Below are 24,165 nucleotides of genomic sequence, written 5' to 3'. Positions count from 1 at the left end.
GCAGTTAATCCTCCCGGAGCAGCCCTCAGGCCTTGGCAGTGCCAGAGTCAGGATTAAAGCTGTGCTCAACATCCTCCTCCCAGCAGTAACAGTGCCCCAAGCCCTCCCAAGCTCAGGGATCAGCCTCTGGCTCTCTGGGAGGGATAACAAAGGGCTTTTAAAGCAAATGCTGACCTTTCTCTCTGAGATCTGACCGGTTGTGGCTTTGCTTTCCAGAGGAGAAGTTCAATCCCTCCCTTTGGCCTCCTGTGCATCTGGAATTGCTGATGCCATTTCTCCAGCCAGGAGCTCCTTCTGTAGTAACAGGCTTTTAAATATGTAAATCTATTTTCAAAGCAAAATAACCCCCCCAAATGTTCATGTATCTCTCAGAAGGAATAAAGGGTCTCTGTCCTAATATTTTATGCAAATCTTGCTTTTGCTCTTGTGCTCGGGCATGAATAAATATCAGTGCTTCAAAAGAGGAAAAAAAAACTTCATCAAAAGAAAAAAACCTTTATTTCTATTGCATAAATAATGGTAAAATTAAAATATTTTTATACAGATTATATATTTACAGTAGAGTTTGGTTAGAGGGAACAGCTGATACATATGGCATTCAGTTTTCCTTTATACACTCCTTTATACACTCAGATAACTTGTAATAACATAGGATTTATTTCAGTTGCATGCCCAGTTAATTTATATTAATATTTACAGTATTTTGTACAAAGGTTTTTTTGTTAGGATTTTTTTTTTTACTATTATGCTGCTGACTTTGTGAAGTTTTTTCTTTAATTAAAAAGCCATGTCTTTTGTTAACGAGCCAAAAAAACCCAGTGAGTTTACAAATGAACAGTAAAGGGCTGGAAAACATGAGCTGGTGACAAAAGGGAGACACAGGGATTAGTGGAGACCTTCCTAGAGATGAATCAGGAGGATTCCCAATAAGGAATTGATTCCTTAGATCCTGCTATGGATTAAATGGCAGCAGCCTGGCTCCTGGGCTTATTCCAGTTAACTCATTTGAGTTATTTCTGACTGACCCTGGGGCCTACAGGAAACCTGCTCTCCCTTCCTCACCCAGCTCAGAGAAATCTGAGGAACAACAGCTGGAAGGGCTTTGGCTGCTCTGGAGGGGATGCTCAGGAGGGTGAGCCCACCCTCGGGCTGCTGAGAGGGAACAGAGGCAGGGATTTGGGGGCTGGTGTCACCAGCATCACCTGCACCCTTTGGAATGGCCCCCAGCAGGGACAGAAGGTGCCCAAGTGCTGGTGGCACCAGAGCCACCTCAGAGCTTCCCAAGGTCTCCTGGCTGGCTGATGGAGACACAGCTGGGAAAGGAAAGCTGGAACATGGATCTCACCTAAAGAAGGGCAAATCCAGCTGCTGGTTTGAGATGCTGTCAAAGACAGGCCAGGAACAGCTGGGAAAATAATTGGGTGGAAAATGGCAATTTCATCTAGCAATGGTTTTCAAGGCTACAAAGTATTTTGGTCAGTCTTGGCAGAAAATAAAAAAACCCCTGTGGTACTTTCATCATCAAATTGTCAAGTACTGGGCTCTAGATCCAGAGGATTTCTTTTTTCTCCTTCCTCCCTCTTCTGGGGCTGCAATTATTTCATAGTGAAGATGCCAAATTACAGCAGTTTTCCCGACTTTTGCCACTGGAAAGGTGCAAGTGGATCACATTTCCAATTAAAAGGGTCTTGGATTGGATTTTCTGCCCACCTTGCTCTTGGTGAAGCTTCGTCACTTCCTAGAGCTGCCTAAAATGTCCTTCTTGAACTGGAGAAATACAGAGCCCATCCTGATAGCAGCCAACAACATAAAGATATGAAAATGTGGTGAAACTTGCCTTTTTCTGCATTAAATTTCTGGGAAAGGAACAGGTTTTAAGTGATGCCAGGGAAATGTAATTGCACTGTCAGAGCACAGGAGGGTAAAATAATAGATTGAAACCCAGCAAGTTCTGTACATCTTCATCAGTGGAATGGAAGCATGATTCAGAGCCAAGAAAAAAAGACACTTCATCAGATTCTCATTTTTAGAAGGGTTGGTTTTTCTTCTTTCAAATGCTCATCCATAAAGCAGGAACTAAATCATGGATTACAGGGGTGGGTAAAATAAGGGACTTCATTCTTAGAGATTTTAATGTCATTCCTCCCACTGCTTCTCCCCTCGCTGATGCAGGGCTGATGGGGGCTGTGCTCCTGTCACCTCGGGGTGGTGACAGCCCTGGCAGCTCCCAGCACGTGCAGGGGCTGAGTTTTCCATGGGAAAAGCTGAGTCCCCCTTTGTCCTGGGGCCCTCACTGACAATGGAGCCCTCCCAGTCACCTGGAGCCCCTCCCAGTGCCAGGGGTGGCCCAGGAGACGTTTGGCTCTTCTCCAACAGGCAGGAGGATGCAGATTCGGTTTTTGGGACAAAATATTCCTAAACTTCAATGGAAGAAAGGACCAGGGGGTGCTCGGCTCATCCGAACAGATTTCAGCCACCCAGAGTGGCAGCTTTGAGAATATTTTCTAGTTTGGCTTGCTTTGCTTGCTTCCTACCCTAGTTCTGGATTTAAAACCCTTCTTTATTCGGCTCAGCTTATAAAGAGGGGTACCCAAATTGCTGGAATTAAAGCAACCAACATCAGCCCTGCCACTGCACGTGTCCAACAGGTGAAACCTCTGGATAACTGGGATGGAATCTCTCAAATGAACTGGATTACACCCAGAAATTCAGCTTGGCTCACCGGGGAGCAGGGACAGGAGCTGGGGGTGCTCCTCCCTCCCACCCTCCTGCTCACCCTGGACCTGGGGTCTGTGATCACTGTCCCAGGTGCTGACAGTGACTGGGGGAAATGGGGGTGCCCATCAAGCAGGAAGGAGAATTATTTTGTGAACTCTCTCTAATTCCCTGTCACCTCCCACAGCACGAGGACCAGAGCCCTAACAAAGCCAAGCCTTCCGAATTTAAATCTTTCAATTATGTTGACATTGCTTCTGATCAGAAATTCCTCCTCAGTGGTGCACTCATGGAGGGGCCAGGCTCCCGTGGGTGGCACCAGAGGTGGCACCTCCCAGGTGTCACTGGCTGGGAGCAGGATCTGGCTCTCCAGGGCCACCAGCACCACCATCATGGAATATCCTGAGTTGGAAGGGACTCACAAGGACCTCAAATCCAGTTCCTGGCCATGCACAGGACAAAGCCACTGCACCTGTCCTGCCTGGAACTCCCCAGCTGTGGTTCCCTCATGGCTGCCCTGAAGGAATGTCTTTGGCTCAGACGGGTGAGCAGTGTTCCTTCAGCAGATTTTGCTGGAATTCACTTCCCTCCAAATTATTTCAGCATTGGTGAGGCTGCTGTTCCTTCTGCTGGCTTCTCCAGGAGCACGGATCAGGATCACTGCTGAAGCCAGAGGTTGAAGCCAAGGTCAGTGGTGATCAGGGGTGCAGGAGCAGGAACCCAAATCCTTCCCACCAGAGCTTGATCCCCACATGGACAACCTTCCCAAAGAGTCCTCAGCAAGCCCAGGACAGGCAGTGCTCAGACTGAGTGGATTTCACTCCCTCCTGAATTCAAGCAAAGCCTCTCCAGGCTGAAATCATCTCGTCCCTTTTGAAGCCTTCCCTGCACATCAATCCCCTTAATTGCACACAGTTCTTTGTGGCCAAGCCAACAGAGTTGCTCACGAATTCCTAATAATTTCCTAATCCATGAAAAGCCCCTGTCCCACTGCTGGGAGCTGTTTGCCCATCCCTGGAAGTCTGGATCATGTGTGCTCTGCCACGGTGGCACCCATGTCACGAACAGCCAGGGTTGCCATGGCAATCTCCTGTTCCTCCAGAACTGCAGGGCTGAAAAGACACTTCAATCCTCCTGGAACTGGCAAGAGCAGAAGTTTAGAGCTTTTTCTGACAGCTCTGCTGCAGTCTGGGTATTTTTTAAAGTATGTTAATTAGCACTTAAATAAGGTTTTTTTTTCCTTAAAGTATGGGATGTGGGGTTTTTATTTTTATGTCTTTGATTCTTCTGCTTTCTCCCCCCTCAGCTTTTGCCATCAGGTTCCAATCAGAATTTTACTGCTCTATTTTTACCTCCTGTCTGTAAAAGCAGCAAAAAGCCCTATTTTTCCCCTCTTGTGTAGAAGGAAAAAAAAAAAAAAAAAAAAGAGATAAATGGATGTTACATAAATGGAGCCAGGGAGGGAGGTAGGAGACATTCAGTGCTGCTGGATGGGAAGGTTGTGGGGAAGGAAAGGATGGAATAGCTTGGCCTGATCCATCCTGCATTGCCAGGAGCCACTGATTAAAGAAGGGATCTCTTCACAATGCCTGGGGATGGAGGAAGGCTGCTCTAGGAAGGGAAAGGAGACCTCTGGCAAGACATGACCCTGATTCATAATGAAAAAGAGAGGTTCCCTACAGAAAAATCACACCCCAAAGCCCCAAAAATCCTGTACCCAGTAAAATCAGTGGGGAGTTGTGCAATGAACTCTACTGACACCAGGCTATGGCTTTTACCAATATATTCATTATAGGTTTGGCTTTACAAATGGAGCTGGGAGGGGAAGGGTTGGGCTGGAGAATGGCTCTATTTACAAGGGTTTATGGGGCATGCAGGAGGCAATTCTAGAGCCTTCCAGAAAGCTTCAAGGAATGCAGACAATCATTGTCCATGAGGTGCTGCTGGGCCTGGAGTCTGCTGGGGTTTGTGGCACATGGGTGAGGAAATGTGGGGAAATGCCTGGTTTGGGGTTGTGGGTTTGGGCTCAGTGGAGGCATTGCTCCGCCCTGTGCTCCCCCATCCCTCCCCTCCACCTCCCTCTGCCCATGCTCACTCCAGCAAAATCCCAGGGACAAAATGAGTATTCCTTGGTGGCAAGGAACATTTAGACTTTTTTCTCACAGCTGCCACCTTTCCACAGACCCCTGAGACCTAAAAGTGGAGATGAGTTTCTTCAAAATGATCTCCAAGTTCGTTATCTGCAATGCCCAGCACAGAAAATGTGTCTGGGCTCCCCAGTACTGAGAATCCCACACCAGAATATCCCACAGATATTCTGCTGCTGCCCTGTAGCAAATGTAAATCTCTCTGTCTTCTGGGAGACAGAATCTTTTTTTTTAATGGAATATTCTGCAGTTCACCTCTATTGGTCACAGCAGAACAGAAATGCAGGAATTATGTGTTTGGGAAAGGCAGAAGAAAACAACTCTGCTGCTGTGGAAAGGGTGTTGTCTTTGGGATGAAGGGGACAGCAGGAAAATGGCAGGAAAAGGTGAAGGTGGGACACTGAGACACTTAAAAGTGACTTGAGTTTAAAGGAGTGGTGGGAGACAGGACAAGGAACAGCAGATTTTTAAATTAGGCTGCCAAAAATACAGGTAAATGTCGCTCAGAGTGGTAGAAAAGAAGAGCTGGAATGAGAGTTGGGGATAGATCCAGTGTAAGTCAGTGGCTGCAGGGTGGGATGAAGGAGGCTGGGGCTGTGCAGCCCCTGGGGGAGCCATCCTGCCCCTCCTGTGGCACAGGGAACAGTCACCTCCACTCCAGGAGCAACATCTCTGGGCTCCTGGGTGTGCCTGGAGCTCTCCCAGCACAGCCACCCCACTCCAGCACCCGAGTGCCTCCATGGAACTCCCTTGGAGCACTCCATGATCACCAGCCGGGATCTCCCAGGAGGGCAGGAGATCACCTCTGTCCTGGTGTGGCACCCAAGGGCACAGTTCATCCAAAGGGAAATGCACAGATTCGTGTCAAGTTTCAAAGGAAAAACACCTTCCCAAGTCCAACTGGCTCCTTGCACTTCCCGTGTGGTGTCCCTGCTCTGCACCATTCCATCTTCTCCTTGCTGCTCCCTAAAATGTACTCCAGGAAAACCAGCCAAGGCTCCCCAGACCTGGAAGTCTGACACACTCCAAGCACACGGGGTGGGCTCAGGTTGGGTTCCTTCTTCTCCTGCTGAGCTCAGCTTTTCCAATGGCCCCTGTCGGAGCCTGCCATGGGATGGGGGTGGTGGGATGGATCCTGGGAGGGAATGGAGAAGTTGGCTGGTCAAATCAACACTTTACCATGTGGAGGAAAATAAAACCTCCCCCCACAGGAGGATGTCTGCCATGGAGGTTTCACTGCAGATCATAACCAGGCCACATGAAACGGAATAAATCAAAATTGTGCAGGCAAGGAAAGGGGAGGAAAGCTCAGGAAGAGCTTCCCTCAGGATTTTCACCTGGGAAAAAATTCTTGAAGACCAATAAAGAAGAAGAGTAAAACTGCTGGAGAGGAAATGTTGAATATGCAGAGAGGCCCGAGGAGAGGGAGGTTTAGCTGGCGCTGGTGGTGGCAGAGTCCCTTGGAAGACTTTGCACAAGTTCAGCAATGCCCAGGTGGGAAAAAGGGGTGCTCCTCAAGCCCTGATTCACAGTCGGAAAAAAATGGCCAACAGACTCCTACTACCCCACAGTCTCATGTCAAGAGTGGAGTTGATGAAGAAAAAATAGACATTTTGTATGGTGCTGGCAAATCTCCCCTTTTTTCCTCAGAAAATACTGTACAAGGATGCTCTAGCTCCCCTCTAATGCCGTAAACTCCATGGCATGGTCATAAGGGAAAAGGAAAGTGAAGCTGGAACACGTGGAACAAAAGGAACAGGACTTGCTTGTGGCAATGCTACGATCAACTTCCTGGGAATGCGGGCCTGGCGGGAGCTGCGTGGGACAGTCACTGGGCCCTGGGTCAGGGCCAGTCACGAGGCTGAGCCTCCTCCCACCCGCAGAGCGCCGGATCCAAGCGTCCTCCGCGCTGCCATTGCTGTTTCGAAGCAATAATTCGGGACTCCTGGATGTGGGATTATTGCATTAGGAAACAAAACCTTTAAAGCATTAGAACAGCCCTTTGATGTCCCTGCCAAAAGGATGTGGTTGGTTCACAGGACACGCTGCTGGCTCCGGCTCCCGCCGCAGGCGCCGGCTGTGCCCGCGTGTCGGTGCCGTGGGATCGGGGCGGGAGCTCTCCCGGGTGCGCATGCATGGCGGCCATCCCGTGCCAGGACCACTCCGAGCCGAGCCGAGCCGTGCCAGCTACTCCATGCCGCTGCGCAGGATCTGGTTGGCCGCGATCAGCATCACGCTGATGATGAAGGCCATGGCGAAGGCGCAGATGAGGCTCTTGCGCACGCACGTCTGGCGGTTCTGCTTCTGGGCGTGCACTGCGGGGACAAGAGCGGCGTCACACAGGGCAGGGCTTTGATATATGCTCTTTTTGAGCTAGGTCTCAGAAGCTTTTGGAGATTTATATCACACTTAAGATAGCTACCTTAAAAGGCATCAAATTAGCAGGATGGCTTCTGTGGTAGTGTTGGAAACAGAAAAGTTTTAATAAAAGGCAAAATAACAAAAGGTTATTTTTGTTATTTTACTCCAACAATTTTGTTATATACTCCAACAACCATACCACTCTCCATTATTAAAATAACCGCCCTAGTTGTAACAGCCCTAGCATCGCTTTAGCCCTAGAAATCTCAAAAATAGCCCAAACACTCATCCTCACAAAACAAACCCCTCTCTCAAACTTCTCCACATCCCTAGGGTACTTTAACCCTTTAATCCACCGCCTAAGCATAACTAACTTCCTCAAGGGAGGACAAAACATTGCCTCTCATCTAATTTTTCTTCTTTACAGAGAAAACTCAAGCTAGGTGCAAGAGGTTCTTACTTTTGGTAAAATACCCCACAAAAGCAATTTGGTTTTTTGTTATTTTCTTTTTCTAGTAAATTGCTTAGACAGGACTTTTTGGCTTCTGTTCAAGTGGCTATCTTTAAGTTTGAGGTGAAGTTTTTCAGGTCTTATGAGGTGTCTTTTTACTTAATTGAGGAGTGAAACTTCTGGGCTTTTTTCCTTTTTTAAGGAAACAATGGATAGTTTTGTCATTCCGTCAACAGGGGGCACATTCCTACAGGGGTTCTGTTCCCTCCTAGAGCAGCTCAGGAACCCTCCTGTTCTCACTGTCACCTCTGCCTGCTGGGACATTCCCAAACAACCCACCCAGCCCTCCAGGACTTCCAACAGCCCATCCCAGTCCTTCCTAACCCTTCAGGAACTCCTTTCGCTCATCATGGCTTTTGATCCCTTTAAATGCTCACAGGGATGTTTGGGGTTAGCTGTGTATTTCTTTTAAGCTCTTTGTGAAGTTGGAATCACAGAATGGGTTGGGTTGGGTTGGGCTGGGCTGGGCTGGGCTGGGCTGGGCTGGGCTGGGCTGGGCTGGGTGGGTTGGGTCGGGTTGGGTTGGGCTGGGTTGGGTCGGGCTGGGCTGGGCTGGGTCGGGTTGGGTTGGGCTGGGTTGGGTTGGGCTGGGCTGGGCTGGGCTGGGTTGGGCTGGGTCGGGTTGGGTTGGGCTGGGTCGGGTTGGGCTGGGCTGGGTTGGGCTGGGTTGGGCTGGGTTGGGTTGGGCTGGGCTGGGCTGGGTCGGGTTGGGCTGGGTCGGGTTGGGCTGGGTTGGGTTGGGCTGGGCTGGGTCGGGCTGGGTTGGGCTGGGTTGGGTTGGGCTGGGCTGGGTTGGGCTGGGTTGGGTTGGGTTGGGTTGGGTCGGGCTGGGTTGGAAGTGACCTTAAACCTCATCTTTGTCCCATGGACAGGGACACCTTCCACTGTCCCAGGCTGCTCCAAGCCCCATCCAGCCTGGCCATGGACACTTCCAGGGATCCAGGGGCAGTCACAGCTGCTCTGGGCACCCTGTGCCAGGGCCTGCCCACCCTCCTCCCCACCCTCCTGACCTAAACTTCCCCTCTTTCAGTTTGAACTAAGTTGTTTCTAAAGTTCTTTAACAGCAATTATCAGCCTTGTGTGAATCCCTCCGACTCATCCAGGTCAACTGGGAATGAGTGGAAAATCAAGAAGTGCTCCCTGATGACACTCAGGCCCCCACTGTGACAATTCCCAGGAGCATCCATGGCACATGAGTCACTTTTCCAAACTTTTTAAGTTTTAGGTTTTCTGTGCTTAAGCCAAATCAGATTTATTAAGAACCTTTCCAAGTGAATGCTTGCAGAATAATTGTCAAAAGAAATGAGAGCAGCAATTAAAAAGCAGATAGAGTTGGGATTTTTAGCACTCATTTTATTTAATTTTACTTTTTGCCAAGCTTGTCAGTGAGAATTCGTGCTGTGACTTAATAAAGCCAGTTCATGACTGTCCTGGCCTCCCCACATCTGAATGTCAGAGCCACGGGTGCTGTTGGGGCACTGTGGAGATTTGTTTGCAAAGGCCTTGAAGGTTCCCCCAGGCAATCCCAGGGTGGTGATGGCTGCAACAGCCCAGTTATCACCCCAGCACCACCACCATGCTCACCACTAAACCATCTCCTAAGTGCCACATCCACACTTCTTGGACACTTCCAGGGGTGGGGATTCCACCATTGTTGGACAACCCTTTCAGTGAAGAAATTTTTCCTATTTTCTCATCTAACCTGCCCAGGCCCAGCCTGAGGCTGTTCCCTCTGCTCCTGTCCCTGTTCCCTGGAGCACAGCCCGACCCCCCCGGCTGTCCCCTCCTGGCAGGAGCTGTGCAGAGCCACAAGGGCCCCCCTGAGCCTCCTTTGCTCCAGGCTGAGCCCCTGCCCAGCTCTCTCAGCTGCTCCTGGGGCTCCAGACCCTTCCCAGCTCTGTCCCCTTCCCTGGACACGCTCCAGCCCCTCAGGGTCTGCATTGTCCTGAGGGACTCTGGGCTGTCCCCAGGGTTTGAGGTGGGACCTCAGCAGTGCCAGCACAGGGGACAAGCCCTGCCCTGGTCCTGGTGCAGCCCAGGTGCCACTGGCCTTTTTGGCCACTGGGGCACACCTGGGCTCATGTCCAGACACTGGCTCCAGCACTCCTAAGGCCTTTCCCATCTGTCCAGCTCCTCTGTCCCAGCCTGGAGTGCTCCATGGGACATTCTGTTCCTGTTGTGCCCCATGGAACAAGTGCAGGACCTGGCACTTGGCCTGTGCAGCTCAGTCAGGGGCAGCCAGGAAATCATCCCAGCCAGGATGGACAGCTCTGCCTGCCTGCCCTGGGCCTTGCTTTGCTCTTTGGCCTTGCTTTGCCCTGGGAAGAGATGTCCCTGTCACCTTCTCCTCATGGATGGTCTTGTGATGATGGGAAACTTTCAGATGGTTGAAAACAGCCCCAAAACAAACCTAAAATGCAGCCAAGGACAGGCTCCAGGTGCCCATGTTTAGAAAGCTGGAAAGGAGAATATTTTTAGAATTCATGGAAAAACCCCTTGTTCTGATCCAGCCTTGAACCTCATGGCACAGAGAGCCCTGGATGCTGGGTTTGAATCCCCCATCACCTCCTCTGGCTGGTGTTCAGCAGTGCCTGTGCCCCAATCCCAGCTCCCAGCTCAGTGCCAGGGGCACAGAGCCCTCCTTGGGAAGGGTTGGAGCCATCCTGCCCTGGGCAGGGAATGTGAGTGAGGCCTCACTGTGTTCTGGGCAGGGAATGAAATCCCCCTGCCAGCAGCTCTCCCAAATTCCTCACTCCCAGTTTGCAGTGCTCTGCTCCAGGATTCCTTCTCTGGCTTTTATAAACCACACAGGATCAGTGCTGTGCCTCCCTGGCTTTGTGCACAGGTGCCCTGCTGCTTTGAAAAGCTCATTCCTGCCCAGCTGTAATTATTTTTTTTATATATTTTCTATTATTTCTGTACTTTGAAAGCACTCCCAGGCAGCAGAGAAATCACTGACAGCACCAGCACTGCTGTCAGGGTGGGGCTGGTGATGGGAACAGCAGCCTGAGGCTGGCCAAGGGTTTATTGGGATAACAAACTCACCTCTCCAGAGGAAAAGAGTAAAACATGCTTGGTGTCTTTGCAGAAATGTTCCTGAATTGAACAACTTCTTCAGGGTTCTGTTATACAACAGAGCCTGAAGGCAGCAGGATGCAGGGAAGTCCCATTTACTGCTCTTTACCCACTAAAGGGACACCAACCATCCAAATTACCTACAAATAACCCCGGGGCAAAGGGGAATGTCTGCCCAGCCAGACCCTCTTGCTGTTGGTCAGGAATGACTCCAGGAAAGAGCTGGGTATCAGCATTGCCCTGCTCCCTTAAAATCCACAGGGAGGCAGAGGAGCTGAACTCCTGAAGTCCTGATTGCTGGAATTCTTCCCTACAACATGAAATTCCATTTAACCAGCCCTGCTTACTGGGGAGGGCATGCCCTCAGTTCTCTCCTTTCTCTAATCCATCATCTCTGAGCACAGAATCTGCTTTTCCTGCTGGTTCCCATAGCTGGCATTGTCCCAGAGCTGGATGCCAGCATTTGGGTGCCACTGGGAGCTTTTGCCACCCACAGGACACGCCAGGGGTTGGATGTGGAGCTGGTTCATTGGGCATGGGCAGAGCCTGAGGCTCCTTGGGAGAAACCCTCAACCCTTTTAGGGGGAAGAGCAACCCAGAGGTTTCCAACATCCATCAGACCTCACGAAGCAAAGGCAAATCAAGGCTGGGTCATTCTTCATCTTCTCAACAGTCCCAGGACAGGCTGGGGAGGAGAACTCCCCCATTGGCACAGACCACAGCCCCCAGAACCCCTCAGGAGCTGGAGCTAATGGGGCCAGGCTGTTTCCAGGTCACCCTGCCCACAGTGGGTCTGGGATGTGCTCCCAGCACTGGGAGCCTTCTCTCCTGCAGGAGAACAGCTCCTCACAAGGACAGCAGCAGTGTATTTATAGAGCCCTGTCCCAGCCCTGCCACAGGTGAGTGATGGTGCCTTGCTCAGGCTGCCTGGAGTTATTTTTGGTTTAACAAGTCAGTTTGTCATCCCCAGGCTGAGCTGAGCAGGACAGGGGAGCAGGGAGGAGCTGCTGGCTGCATCCCATGGATGTGAGGGTCATGGCTGAGGGTGGCACCCCCCTGGCAGTCCTGTACCCACTGACACTGCTGTGCCACCAGCTCTGTGTCCTGAGTGCTGGATCAAGGGAACTGCCAGGAAAAAGCTGCTGGGCTGTAAATCTTTGGGAGCTGCAAATTGTCCTTTGCCTGTGTCCCAGGAAATCACACAGCCTTCACTGTCCTGCCCTGAGTGCTGATAAAAACAGAGATAAAGCTGAGGACAGAACTGTGCCTCTGCCCTGGGCATGTCCTTCCCCTGCAAATGACTTCAGTGCTCAGAGGGAGCTGAGGAAATCCTGGCCTTGGCCCTGACTGTAATACAAATATTGTATATTTGGGGTAAGCTGTGTGCTGAGAGGTGCAAGGTCTGCCATCCACATTGATACTGAAGATTTCATGGTCATAAAGACCTTATTATCACATTATTTCCATAATTGTATGACAGGAATTTCATGGCTTTGTACTGATGGTGATATTATCTGTACAACACTCTTCAGCACCCGAGCCAGCTCACCCAGGTGTGGAGAAGGGGAATGTCCAGGTGTGGAAAATGGGGGTGTCCAGGTGTGGAAAACAGGAGTGTCAAGATGTGGAAAACAGAGATGTCCAGATGTGGAAAATGGGGATGTCTAGATGTGGAAAATGGGGGTGTCCAGGTGTGGAAAATGGGGATGTCCAGGTGTGGAAAACAAGGATGTCCAGATGTGGAAAACGGGGATGTCCAGGTGTGGAGAAGGGGGATGTCCAGATGTGGAAAATGGGGGTGTCCAGGTGTGGAGAAGAGGAATGTCTCTGCCCACAAGAGGAGAAGGGTTTGGGGCTGGTCTGGGATCCAAGAACACACCCAGAGGTGACACTGAGTGGGGATCCCCCTTTCACCAAGCTGCTCCTGGAAGTCTCTGCTGCATCTGCTCCCTTAGGAGATCCCCAAATCTCAATGGGAACCACTGGGGCTCCTCTTGGCTTCATTCCTCCCAGAATTAAAGGCCCTTCATGGGGTGGATGGTGCATTAAATATAGATGGGGGTTGGAAGAAATATTTGAATTGCTGGAATTGAACTAAGAAAGGAAGTTCTTTTAGGGTGCTATTCATCTCATCCCAAGGTGGCACCTAAATTAAACTCAAGGAGTTCTACCCAAAAAGCATCTCCTTCAGTGCACTAATTAGAAGTGAGTGACCCCAGGGACACCCCCCAGGACAGCTGACAGCTGTCCCTTAGTGCCACAATCCAGGCCATGTAATTCCTGCTATTGAGGCCTGTAGGGATCCTGGTGTTGGAGAGCTGGGAGCTCTGAGGGTCATTCCTGGCAGCCTGGAGAGCTGCAGGGACACAACCTGTCCTCTCCTGGCAGAAATGCTCCTGTCAGAGCTGTCAGACCAGAGCTGTCCCCTTCCACTGGGACCTGGAGCAAAACTTCGTCCCATTGTTGATGGTTCAGCTGATCTTTATTCCCTGCTGGATTTGTGTGTGTTCCCAACATCTAAAAAAGGGTCTGTTTTGCTTCTAGGTTCTGCCTGGCACCAGCAATGCCAAAACATCCCACGAGAAAAGCTGTTCCTGCTGCACTTTTGGAAACTGGAGCTTCCAAAATGAGATGCTGAGCATTAGGAACCCGGGTTTTTTCTGGGATGGTTCAGCCAAGCTCCCAAAACTCTGCAGCAGTGACAGCTGGCTCCTGTCCCCAGGGATCAGCAGGTCAGTGGGCACCAACAGCTCCAGGCAAGGAAGAGACATCTCTTCCTCTGCACTCTTCTCCAGGAGGAACACGAAAATTGTTGCTTGGCCTGATTCAGAGAGTGCTGCTGCTGCTTCCCTCCTGCAGGGTCTTTTTAATTCAGCCGTGCTCCTCCAGCTTCTCTGCCCTGTTGGACAGAGGTGAGGGTGAGAATGGAGCTGCTGCACCCCATTCATCAGCCAAGCCAAGGACTGGGCTGTATTTTCATCCTCTGCTCTTTGCCTGCTGGTGCCCTTTCAAAGCTGTTTGACCCCACAGGATGTCACAATTCCCCCCAAAATGGTCTAAAGTGGGATTGCTGGGTGGGACATGCAGTGGCTCCACCAGGGCACAAACTCTGAGCTTCCCTGTTCCATTTCCCTGGGCTCTTCTGCTCTTGAGATGATTTCATGGAATCACAGATCAGTTTGGGTTGGAAGGGAACTTAAAAACCATCCCATTCCATGGGCAGGGACACCTTCCACTGTCCCAGGCTGCTCCAAGCCCCAGTGTCCAGCCTGGCCTTGGGCACTGCCCCTGGCTGAACAACCAGGACCTCTTTGGTTGTACTAAGCAGCAACACTTCAGAGCAGTGTGGGTTCCTCTGGCCAAGGAAATGTAAATGCTTCTGAGGTGGCTTAAAATGGGGAATGTCCTTGCCAGTGTCAGCCCTGTCCAAGTGCAAGATTTACTGCAGAGCCCAGTTCTGATCCCAACTCCTGAAGGAGCCAGGAGCCCCAGACCAGACCAGCCCCAAACCCTTCTGATCCCCTGAGGCTCTGCTGAAGGAAGGAAATGTTTCCCTTTCTCTGGGTGCCTCCAAGCACCGCTCAGCCCTTGGCTTTGCAGAGCTCCTCCCGTGCTCAGAGGAGCTGTCCTGGCTGAGGCAGGTCCTGGCAGCTCAGAGCAAAAGGTGCCCAGGGCAGCAGGGCACGGACCTCTGCTCACTGCTGCTGTTACAGTGCAGGACAGGACTCGTCCCAGCTGCTCCCTGGGAGCCTTCTTGGGATCTCAACAGAAAAGTGGAGAAGCCAACACAGCTTGGTAGGGCCTGCCAGTGCCAAGAAAGTCATTCCATGGCAGGGTGAGGGAAATCAAGGTGTTTCTCTAGGGAAATTCAGCCTGGCTTAGACACTGACCTCAGCACCTGCATCCAAGCACAGAGAGGGGAAACCCCCAGTGCTTCATCCCTGTGCCTGGAAAAGGATCAGCTTTGCTGAGGGACACAAGTCTGAGGGCAGCTCTTGAGCTCTCTGGGTGTCCAAAATAACTCCCTGCCACCCCCAGGCACCCCTGTCCTGGATCAGAGGGAGTTTTAGAGACACAGGAAAATTGAGCAGGACCCCAGGGACTCTCTCTCACCTTCAAACTCCGTCTGGCAGTTGCCAGAGTTCTCGTTCAAGCTCTCCTCCTCGTTGATGATGATGTTCTCGATGTCCTTCATGGTGAGGTGGTCGCGGAAGGCGTGGTACAGGATGTGCTTCAGCTCCTCCAGCGTTATCCTCTGCATGTCAAACTGTGGGAGACAGCCCAGTTAACCCAGGGATGGGGCTCCCAGGAGAGCAGGCCTAGAGCAAGGCCACAATCCCCAGCTTGTGTTTCATCAGCCTCATTTCAGCAGCTCAGGGTGGGTTTGTGCTCTTTGGGGCTGGTTTCACTCCAACAGTTGATGCTGTAAAAGGGTCTTGGCACTGGTGGAGCAGCAGAGAAACCCAGAAACCCCAGGGATGGCCTTCCAGGCTGGAGAGGCAGCAATCCAGTCCATCCCAACAAAGAGAAAACCCTCAGGGATTCCCCTGGTATCTCTCACTCCTGCCATGAGCCACAACTCTGTTTGTGCCCCCTTTTTTGTGTTCCTAACCCCCAGTTATGCCTGGAGGGAGGAACAAGCAGAGGACACTTCCCCCAGAGCTGACTTCTGTTGTGGATCCAGTAGAAAGTGCTGTTCTTACAACAGCCAAGTGTTAAACCCCCAATTCCTGCTGAGTGTGAACATTTTGCCCCAGCAGGACATTGGCCATGTGCAGTTTGTGGTATTAATGAATCCCTGCTCATGGTGCAGCAGAGAGGAGACACCCAGGCTGCTGTGCAGTGCCAGGGGAGCAGAGAACTCTCTCTGGGTGTAGGAAAGAAGGATGGAAATGATCCAAGCCATGGTGAGTCTTCCTGAGTGCTCCAGAAACTCCTCAAAGTGAGGCCTTGCAGCCCCAGCAGGGCTCATGCACAGGAACCAGGGCTCTCCAGGGCTCCTCCACCCCATTGAGCCACCTCAGAGTACCCAGAAAGGCCAAACCTGTTGGGAAGGATGAAAGTTTGACAAGAAAGTCTCACAGATATGTGTGCATGGCAGAAAGATTTTTAAATGTAGAGTCTGATGAAGGAATAGAGATGGAAGCAAGTTTTGATCTAGAAGAAAGAATTGCTGAGCCAGTCTCACTGGATAACCACGGAGGCAAAGGGTGTGTGAGTTAGAAGGGGGTTTTATGGCTTAGAGCAAAGGATAAACCCACCCCAAACAAGAAGATGTTTTTACCAAGCAGGAAGAGAGCACAGGCAAACAAGGCAGCAAATGTGGCAAGTAGAAAAAAGGTCTCAGAATTTTCCACTGCAAGAAAACTGAAAAACAACTTCTGGCTTAAACTGTAATGTACTGACTGTGAGTGATTGGAGAACAGTGACATGAATATGGTAATTACAGCAGTTATGATAGGCTGTAGATAATAGTTAAGGTATAGATTGGTTCTATTGTATGAAGATGCTCAGCAAAGAAAAGTCTATAATGCAATGTAACCATAACCAAAGGGTCTCCAGGCCTGCCTGCAGCTGGAGCTGACAGCTGTGGGCACAGCTCTGTCACCCACGACCCTGGAGTGGTGTAACACCTTGGATGGAATAAACTGCATTTTGGATACAATAAATTGCAATTTGTATATAATAAGCTGCATTTTGAAGAGCTGCCTGGAGTCCTGCATCCCTCATTCAGGCTCTTACACAAACTCCTCTGGCTCAATGCCCCAGTGGAGGGAGGGCAATGCCAGCTCCCAGCTCCCTCTGCCCTGGGAGAGTGGGGATGCAGCAGGGAATTCCCATTCCTTCCCCAGCCTCGGGAGAACAGGACAGAGCAGGCAGGACAGGACACAGGGAATGGCTCCCAGTGCCAGAGGGCAGGGCTGGATGGGATATTGGGAATTAGGAATTGTTCCCTGGGAGGGTGGGCAGGCCCTGGCACAGGGTGCCCAGAGCAGCTGGGGCTGCCCCTGGATCCCTGGCAGTGCCCAAGACCAGGCTGGACAGGGCTGGGAGCAGCCTGGGACAGTGGGGAGGGGTGGCACTGGATGGGCTTTGAGGTCCCTCCCACCCCAAGCCTTTCTGTGATCCTGATTCCCTGAAGGCAGAAAAGCCAAACCCACAAACTACAGCAAAGCCCAGATTTGAGTTGGCCTCGAGAATCGTCCCTGAGGCAGAACTGGAAGAGAATTCCAGCAGAGGTTGAGCATCAGCCCCAAGGATGTGGAATGGGGTCACCACAGGCTGAGGGGCTGCTCCTGCAGGCAGGGAGCGACAATGGGGATGGAATGATGGGGTTGCCATTGCTGGGGCTGTTTCAGGTTGGAGTTTCCCAGGATGGAGACCCCAAGGAACGCAGGAGGGGATGTTGGGTGGGAATCCTTGGATTCACCCCCATGCAATCAGCACTGCAGGAAGCCACCCAGGAGGGCTGGGAACCCTGGGCAGCTTCACTGCCCCCTGCAAACCTCCAGCAACACCCCCAGCACTGCTGCAAGGCAACCAGAGGAATGATCCCAAATTTCCACACCTTCAGTTGCCAGGAGAAACGCTTTTTGTCATGGAACAGGATGTGAAGAGCACAGCTGCTCCCTTTTCAACATTAAAGACAGCAGAGCAGGGCTGGTGAGATTTGTTCATGCACAACAAAGCAGGATGGAAATTGGTGATTAAATCCCAGGGGGATTTGCAGCCCAGCTTTGAACTGGGCACCAAGGAGCCACTGGTGACAATGGGGTGCTCACTATTTTTAGCTGAATCCCTGAGGAAGGAGACAGCAGAAAAACCAAACCCATCAGCCCTGCTGCTCACAGAAATGCTTTTCATCTGGACAGAGCCAGAACTTTGTCTCTGGTCCCTGCTGTCCACTCCCCTGCACATTTCCTGCAGCAGGGTTGGGATGGTGCAGGAAATGAGTGAAGGGAGTTGGGGACATTGGTGTTTCTGTGGGTGCTGGATAAAACCAGAAGGATGTGTGCAAATCTGCCTGCACACCCAAGGATAGATGGGAATATTGCAGGGCCCAGAGTAAGCAAAGTGCACTCATTGTCCTTCATTAACCCCTTGGAGGATGAATGATTTTGCACCTGTGCAATGAGCAGGGGTCAGGGAAGAAAACCTCAGGCTGAGCAGCTCAGGAGTGATGAGAATCCCAGGATGGGCTGGGTTGGAAGGACCTTAAATCCCATCCAGTGCCACCCCTGCCATGGCAGAGACACCTCCCACTGTCCCAGGCTGCTCCCAATGCCCAGCCTGGCCTTGGGCACTGCCAGGGATGCAGGGGCAGCCCCAGCTGCTCTGGGCACCCTGTGCCAGGGCCTGCCCACCCTCCCAGGGAACAATTCCTAATTCCCAATATCCCATCCATCCCTGCCCTCTGGCAGTGGGAGCCATTCCCTGGGTCCTGCCCCTGCAGTTCCTGGTGCAGGGTCCCTCTCTGCCTTCCCTGTGTCCCCTCCAGAGCCTGGCAGGTGCTGGGATGTCTCCAACACCCCCCTGTTCCCCAGGCTGCACAGCCCCAGCTCCCTCAGCCTCTCAGTCTCTGCTGCTCTCCCTCTCTCGCAGCACTGCCACTGAAAATTCTCTGCAGAGTCCTCTGTCCTCCTGCCTCTGCCCCAGGCTGGAGCATAAACACAACTGTGGGGATCAGCTCATCCTCAAACTGTGCCAGCAGTAATGACTTGAGGGGTTTGGGGTCTTCCTGTTCCCGTTAAAATCTGTCTGGAGGGAAGGAATTGTTCTCTTGACAAATGCTCAGCTGCTGCTGCATCTCAAATGTTATGCTAATAGAGAGAGAAATTATCTTTTTAACTTGTTTTGTTGTCATTTGTATCCTTTAGGAGGTGGAACAACCTCAGATGGGATTCAGAATCACCCTCAGTGGCTCACAGGAGCTGGGCTTGATCTTTGGGGGTCCCAGCTCAGAACACTCTGTCAATCTATGCAGTGATTTTTGGTCTCTGCCCCTTGCAGGACAGCCACCCTCCCTGAGCCCTGTGTCACCCTGGCAGAGTGTCCAGGGTGGCTCCAGCTCGGGGCAGGCAGGGACAGGCTCTGCTTGGACTCCCAAGTCATTCCAATTATCCCTGCTCTCCAACCCAGCAATTTCCCTGATTCACTTTTCAATTACTCTGGGTTTTATTGTGGTATTGACAGGAACCAGGGAGCAACTCTTAACTTTTATTGACTCCGTGGGGAGGAAAATGGGGACTGTGGCAAACTGGAAACTTTCTATAGGATTTATAATTAGGGGAAATCAATGGAGCTGCTTGTGAGCCTCAGAATAATTCACTGTGAGCAGCAAAACAAACTGAGCTGAGGCAGTTCCAGGTGCTGCTGTGAGTGGGAGCTGTGGAGAGCACCAGGACCTGGGCACTCAGCTCCTGAGGGACCCTGAGGCTGGAGGATGCTATCCCATGAGATATCTGGGAGGGAAACTGCACCTGGTCCAATCTAGCCTCTAGCTTCCTTCTGGACTTAAAATTCCTGCAGGAAATGAATCCCTACCTCAGTTCCTTGAGTCTCCCCAGTTGAAATTTCCCAAATTTGTGTCTGCCTTGCCTGCAGAGCCCCATTCCCAGGAATGGCCCAATGGAAGGGCTTGTTCCTTGAAGGGGTTAAATGCTGGAGCAGCACTCCTGATCATTTCATAGCAGCTCAGCTTTAAAACAAAAGAGTGGGAGGCTCCTCTCTGCAGGGCCAGGGTGGCCTTGCTGCCCTGCAGGTGGGTGAGGCAGGGGGACCCTGCAGGGATGGGAGCAGGGCCACTCTGGGGACCTGCAGGGTCTTTTAAAGCCACTTTGCTCAACAAGAGGTGGGACTGGCTGCTCTGGCAGGGAGGTTTAGCTGGGAGAGCACTTAGACCCAGGTTTTCCAAATAAACCACCTGGAAGGGTCAGCTGGGGCTGGTGAGGGCTCCGGGTGGAGCAGGATTTTGCCTCATGTTCTGAAAATTAATTCTGCAACCCAAAAAGCTTCAAAGAATCAGAGAATCATTTAGGCTGGATGTTGGATTAAGCTTTTTTCTGACCCAGAGATGGGGCAGCTGAGAGGTGTTTTAAAAACTTTTATTCCATTTTCAGTCTCATGTGAAGGGTGAGACAATACAGATGTTATAATACCCACCATCACAATCAGAAGCCAATTATTTCCTAATTACAATACACTGTGTTTCTTGGCTATCAGCTTTTGCCACACCATGGTGTAGATGCCTTAAAGCCAATCATCTAAAATCACCCCTTGTGGGTCCCACAAAGCTGGTGGAGCTGCCATCCCCCATAACCGTCCCACATTCCCGAGGCTGCCGGGAGCGGGAAGGGCACGGCGACATTTCCATGGAGAAATTCCCTGTCCCCTGTCGCGACAGGCTCCGCCCCTCCCGGCAGCAGCACTGGGACACGCGGTGACAAATGCCCGTGGTGACTGTGAAATACAAAGCTGTGGTTCGTGTCAAGTACACACAGGCAATGTGGGTATTTGTCATTGTGATATGTGGGGAAACCGACCATGGGACAGTTATAAAGACGAATTCTAATAATTACTGAGGAAAATAAAACATGGAAGAAGGCTTTTGAACCTACCCTTTATTTGCAACTAACCTTTACAAGTCTTAAGTTGATTTAGGAGCATTTGAATTAAAGCTTTACGGACATTGCTTTTTGACAGGAACTTTCTGCTTGTAAGCCTTAAAGAATTTTGCAATAAAAACTTTTTGAAGTATAATTTTAGAATATTGCCTGTACTAAGGATCTTTTGAAACTATAGCTTTAGCATATATAAAAAGGAAACATGCAGCTTGAGAAAGGAAGATTGACATCAACTCAAAGACTGATAGGGAAGGTGGACATCACTGTTATGAGATTTATAGTCCTTGCAATTAAAAGGTGGACCCACATCTGGAAACTGGACTTCACCAGAGGAAATACTCCTTCCTTCTTTCAGAAACTGAACCACCACCACCTGGGATGCTCCTTTTGGGATACATCCTGAGAAAAACTAAGTCACAATAGTGTATAGAATTGTGATGTAAAAACTGGGAATAGAAACTGCTGAGAAAGCTGATGAGTACCCCTATAAACACCTGTAAGCCCCAACTATGGGTGTGCAGTTGGAGGGAAAACTTCCCCCACTGTACCCAGCGCTGTATTGCTCATACTTTACCATATTAATTAATAAATTGATTGCTGCTGGAATATTGGCCTAGTCAAGCTTCTTTGTCCCTTGTGACAAATGGCCCTTGTGTGTGACAAATGTCCTTTGTGACAAACGCCCAGCGGGGCTCAGGGCACACCTGAGCCATTGCAGCCGGGTTTGAGTGCACAGCACCCTGACCCCAAACACCCAGCCCGAGTCTGCACTGTGAGATGAGGAGGAATTCCAGCCTCAGCCAGCCCTGGGAACCTCCAGTGTGTCCCACAGCCCTCATGGGGTCACCAGGGACCATCCCTGGGGAATGTGGAATCCTCTGGTGTCTGTGGGTCCCAACCTGCTCCAGACTGGGCTCCAAATACCCCAAACACTCCAAACAACCTCCCAGGGATGGGGGATTTTGTGGCTGTCCTGTGCAGGGCCAGGAGCTGAACTTGATGCTTCTTGGGGTCCCCTCCCTCTGGATATTCCACAGTGCCCAGTGTAGATCTGGAGCATCCCTTAGAGCTGCTGCTCTGTGACTCCTGGGACAGGGGCTGGAGTGATCCCCTCGTGCCTGCCAGGAGCCCCCAGGAACACCTTTGGCTCTGGAGGTGGGAAATGCTGCTGGGCTGGGCTGCAAGGAAAAGCTTTTCCATCCAAAAACAAACCCGGAGCTGTAATTGCCTCTTGGAGATAGAATTCCCTCTGCTGGTCTCACCTCCTGCTGAAGCTGGTCCCAGGCTTTCCTAGGCCCAGACTAATTTTGGGGCAGGATTTGAGCAGGGCAGTGGCTCTCTGGCCGTGCCTCCCCTTCCCAGCTGGGATCTGATGGTTCCTAACTGGGCTGAGAGGAATCAGCCCCCTGAGAGGCACCACCTCCCCTCACACACAGCAGGATTATTAATGCTGGCCACATTCAATTAACTTGAAATAGTTTAGTAAACCACAGAGAAGTGGTGGTTGGGTGGTTTTTTAATTAGAGAATGCTCTGAGGCTGCAGCACAAATTAACAGGCCCCAACAATTTCTGTGGTGTGGGTTCAGGGCTGCCAGGGCTGATCCCAATCCAAGGGAATCCCTAACGAGGGCTGCACCTTCCTGACCCATGGCAGGCCTGGGGGAGCCTCGGGGGGAGCAAACTCCTCACAGCTAATGGGGGCTGAAGCTGGGAATTCCCATCTGGCCCCGACCATCTTCTGCCTGTCCCCCAGATTGGAGCTCTCATGGGCTCCTGTCCTGGGGTAAATCCAGCAGTGAGCTGAGGTAAAACTGCCCTGATGGTGCTGTCTGTTCTGACATGGAAATGGCAGGTGGCAGCCTCAAAAACAGCAAAATAATTCACACAATAAATAATTCACACAGGAAAAAAAAAAAAAAAAGGATTTTTCAGTGTAGGACATAACAGTTGTTAAATATTTAAGCAAAAATTCACAGAATTCACAGCATGACTGGGTTGGAAGAGACCTTCAACATCATCTCCAACCCATGCCCTAAACACTGAACTCACCCCTGGCACCCAGTGCCACATCCAGGCTTTGTCAAACACACCCAGGGATGGGGACTCCACCACCTCCCTGGGCAGCCATTCCAGAACTTTATCACCCTTTCTGTGAGGAACTTCTTCCTAATATCCAACCTGTATTTCCCTTGGCACAGCTCGGGGCTGTGTGCTCTGGTTGTGTCAGTGCTGCTGGAGACAGAGCCCAGCCCAGCTGAGCACAGGCACCTTTCAGGAGCTGTGCAGTGATGAGGGCAGCCCTGAGTCTCCTTTTCTCCAGGCTGAGCACCCCCAGCTCCCTCAGGGGTTCCTCTCAGGGTTTGTGTTCCCAGCCCCTCTCCAGCCTCGTTGTCCCCTCTGCATGTGCTCGAGTCCTACCTGGTGCTATCCTGTGATATCCCATAATATGAAATCCTGTGTCCCTCTGCAGGAACAGGATTCCACCCTGAGCTGTTCCCCTCAGTGTGAGCACAACAAGGGAGTTTGGGGCAGATCACTCTGAGGCTGTGCCAAAACTCCAAATATTCCAAGGAGGGGAAAATCCTTCTGTGTTTGCCCCACAGAGCCTCCCCCAACAGGGGAGAGCAGGGGCTCTGCACCCCAGGGGGACCCTCAGGCTGCTGTCTGGTATCACGAAAATTAATCCACAAACACCAGGGGTTTGTGTCCAAAGAGGAGACAGAGGAGTCCTTTGACTTTATTCCAATAAAGGGAGAGGCCATGGGGCATCCCCTGGGGTCTCTCAGATTTTTGGAGGATGCAGCCTCCTTTTTATCCCAATTTCCAGCCACATTTCCCTTCTCTCTTTGCCCATTGGCTGAGGTACCTGAGAGTTCAGACTTCCCAGAACACCTGATACCAGAGATTGCCCTCTAATGTATAACCCTCCCTTCTGATTGTTAATTCTTATGGAATTTAGGGGTTTTTCTTCCCCATTGTTTCTTCCATCTTTCAATGTCTAATTTCATTTATCAGCAAACATAAAGTTTGTTTGTAAAGGCAAATATCTCTTTTCATTCATCAATCAGTGGAATCCTTCCCATTGTTTCTTTTATCTCCCAGTGCTGGTTTTATCTACCAGCAGACCCACAGATGGTTTGGAAAGACAAATCCACTGTTCCTCTCACTGGGAATTCTGGAATTCCTGATCCAGGCAGCAGCAGGATGTGAAGGCATCTCTGCTGTGTGCCAGGTGAGGCCGGTGCCACACCAGGTGCCCAGGACAGCTGGACAGACAGAGCCTGGGACAGCAGTGACACAGCCTGGGACAGCAGTGACACAGACAGAGCCTGGGACAGCAGTGACACAGCCTGGGACAGCAGTGACACAGACACTGCCCATGACAGCAGGGACACAGCCTGGGACAGCAGGGACACAGCCTGGGACAGCAGGGACACAGACACTGCCTATGACAGCAGTGACACAGCCTGGGACAGCAGTGACACAGCCTGGGACAGCAGGGACACAGACAGAGCCTGGGACAGCAGGGACACAGACAGAGCCTGGGACAGCAGGGACACACCTGACAGCACAGGGACTGTGGAGCCAGGGGAAGGCCAGGCCCTGCAGAAATCCCCTCCCCTGGCAGTTTCACTGAGCACTGACCCTTGGGCCTTCCCATTCCCCTGCCTGCAGAGGGGATCTTTAATCTGCTCCTGGGTGGGATGAGGCAGCAGAAGCCCCAGTGAGGAG

At 51.3% G+C, this 24,165-nt stretch overlaps 1 protein-coding gene across 2 annotated transcripts in view; it reads right to left on the bottom strand.

Moving 5' to 3' along the window:
• Nucleotides 1-475: 475 nt before the first annotated feature.
• CALN1 (calneuron 1) overlaps nt 476-24,165 on the bottom strand; it is a 141,139-nt gene continuing 117,449 nt past the window's right edge. For both annotated transcript variants that reach the window (XM_036394941.2, XM_036394942.2), the window contains exons 5-6: nt 14,923-15,076; nt 476-7,177 (exon numbers count right to left, since the gene is read on the bottom strand). In XM_036394941.2, the coding sequence (XP_036250834.1) occupies nt 7,050-7,177; nt 14,923-15,076 (282 nt within the window). In that variant the 3' untranslated portion in view covers nt 476-7,049. The remainder of the gene's footprint in view (nt 7,178-14,922; nt 15,077-24,165) is intronic.

Source organism: Molothrus ater, chromosome 21, assembly GCF_012460135.2.
Source record: "Molothrus ater isolate BHLD 08-10-18 breed brown headed cowbird chromosome 21, BPBGC_Mater_1.1, whole genome shotgun sequence".
Lineage (NCBI taxonomy): Eukaryota > Metazoa > Chordata > Aves > Passeriformes > Icteridae > Molothrus > Molothrus ater.
This window is presented reverse-complemented; position numbering and strand designations above follow the sequence as displayed.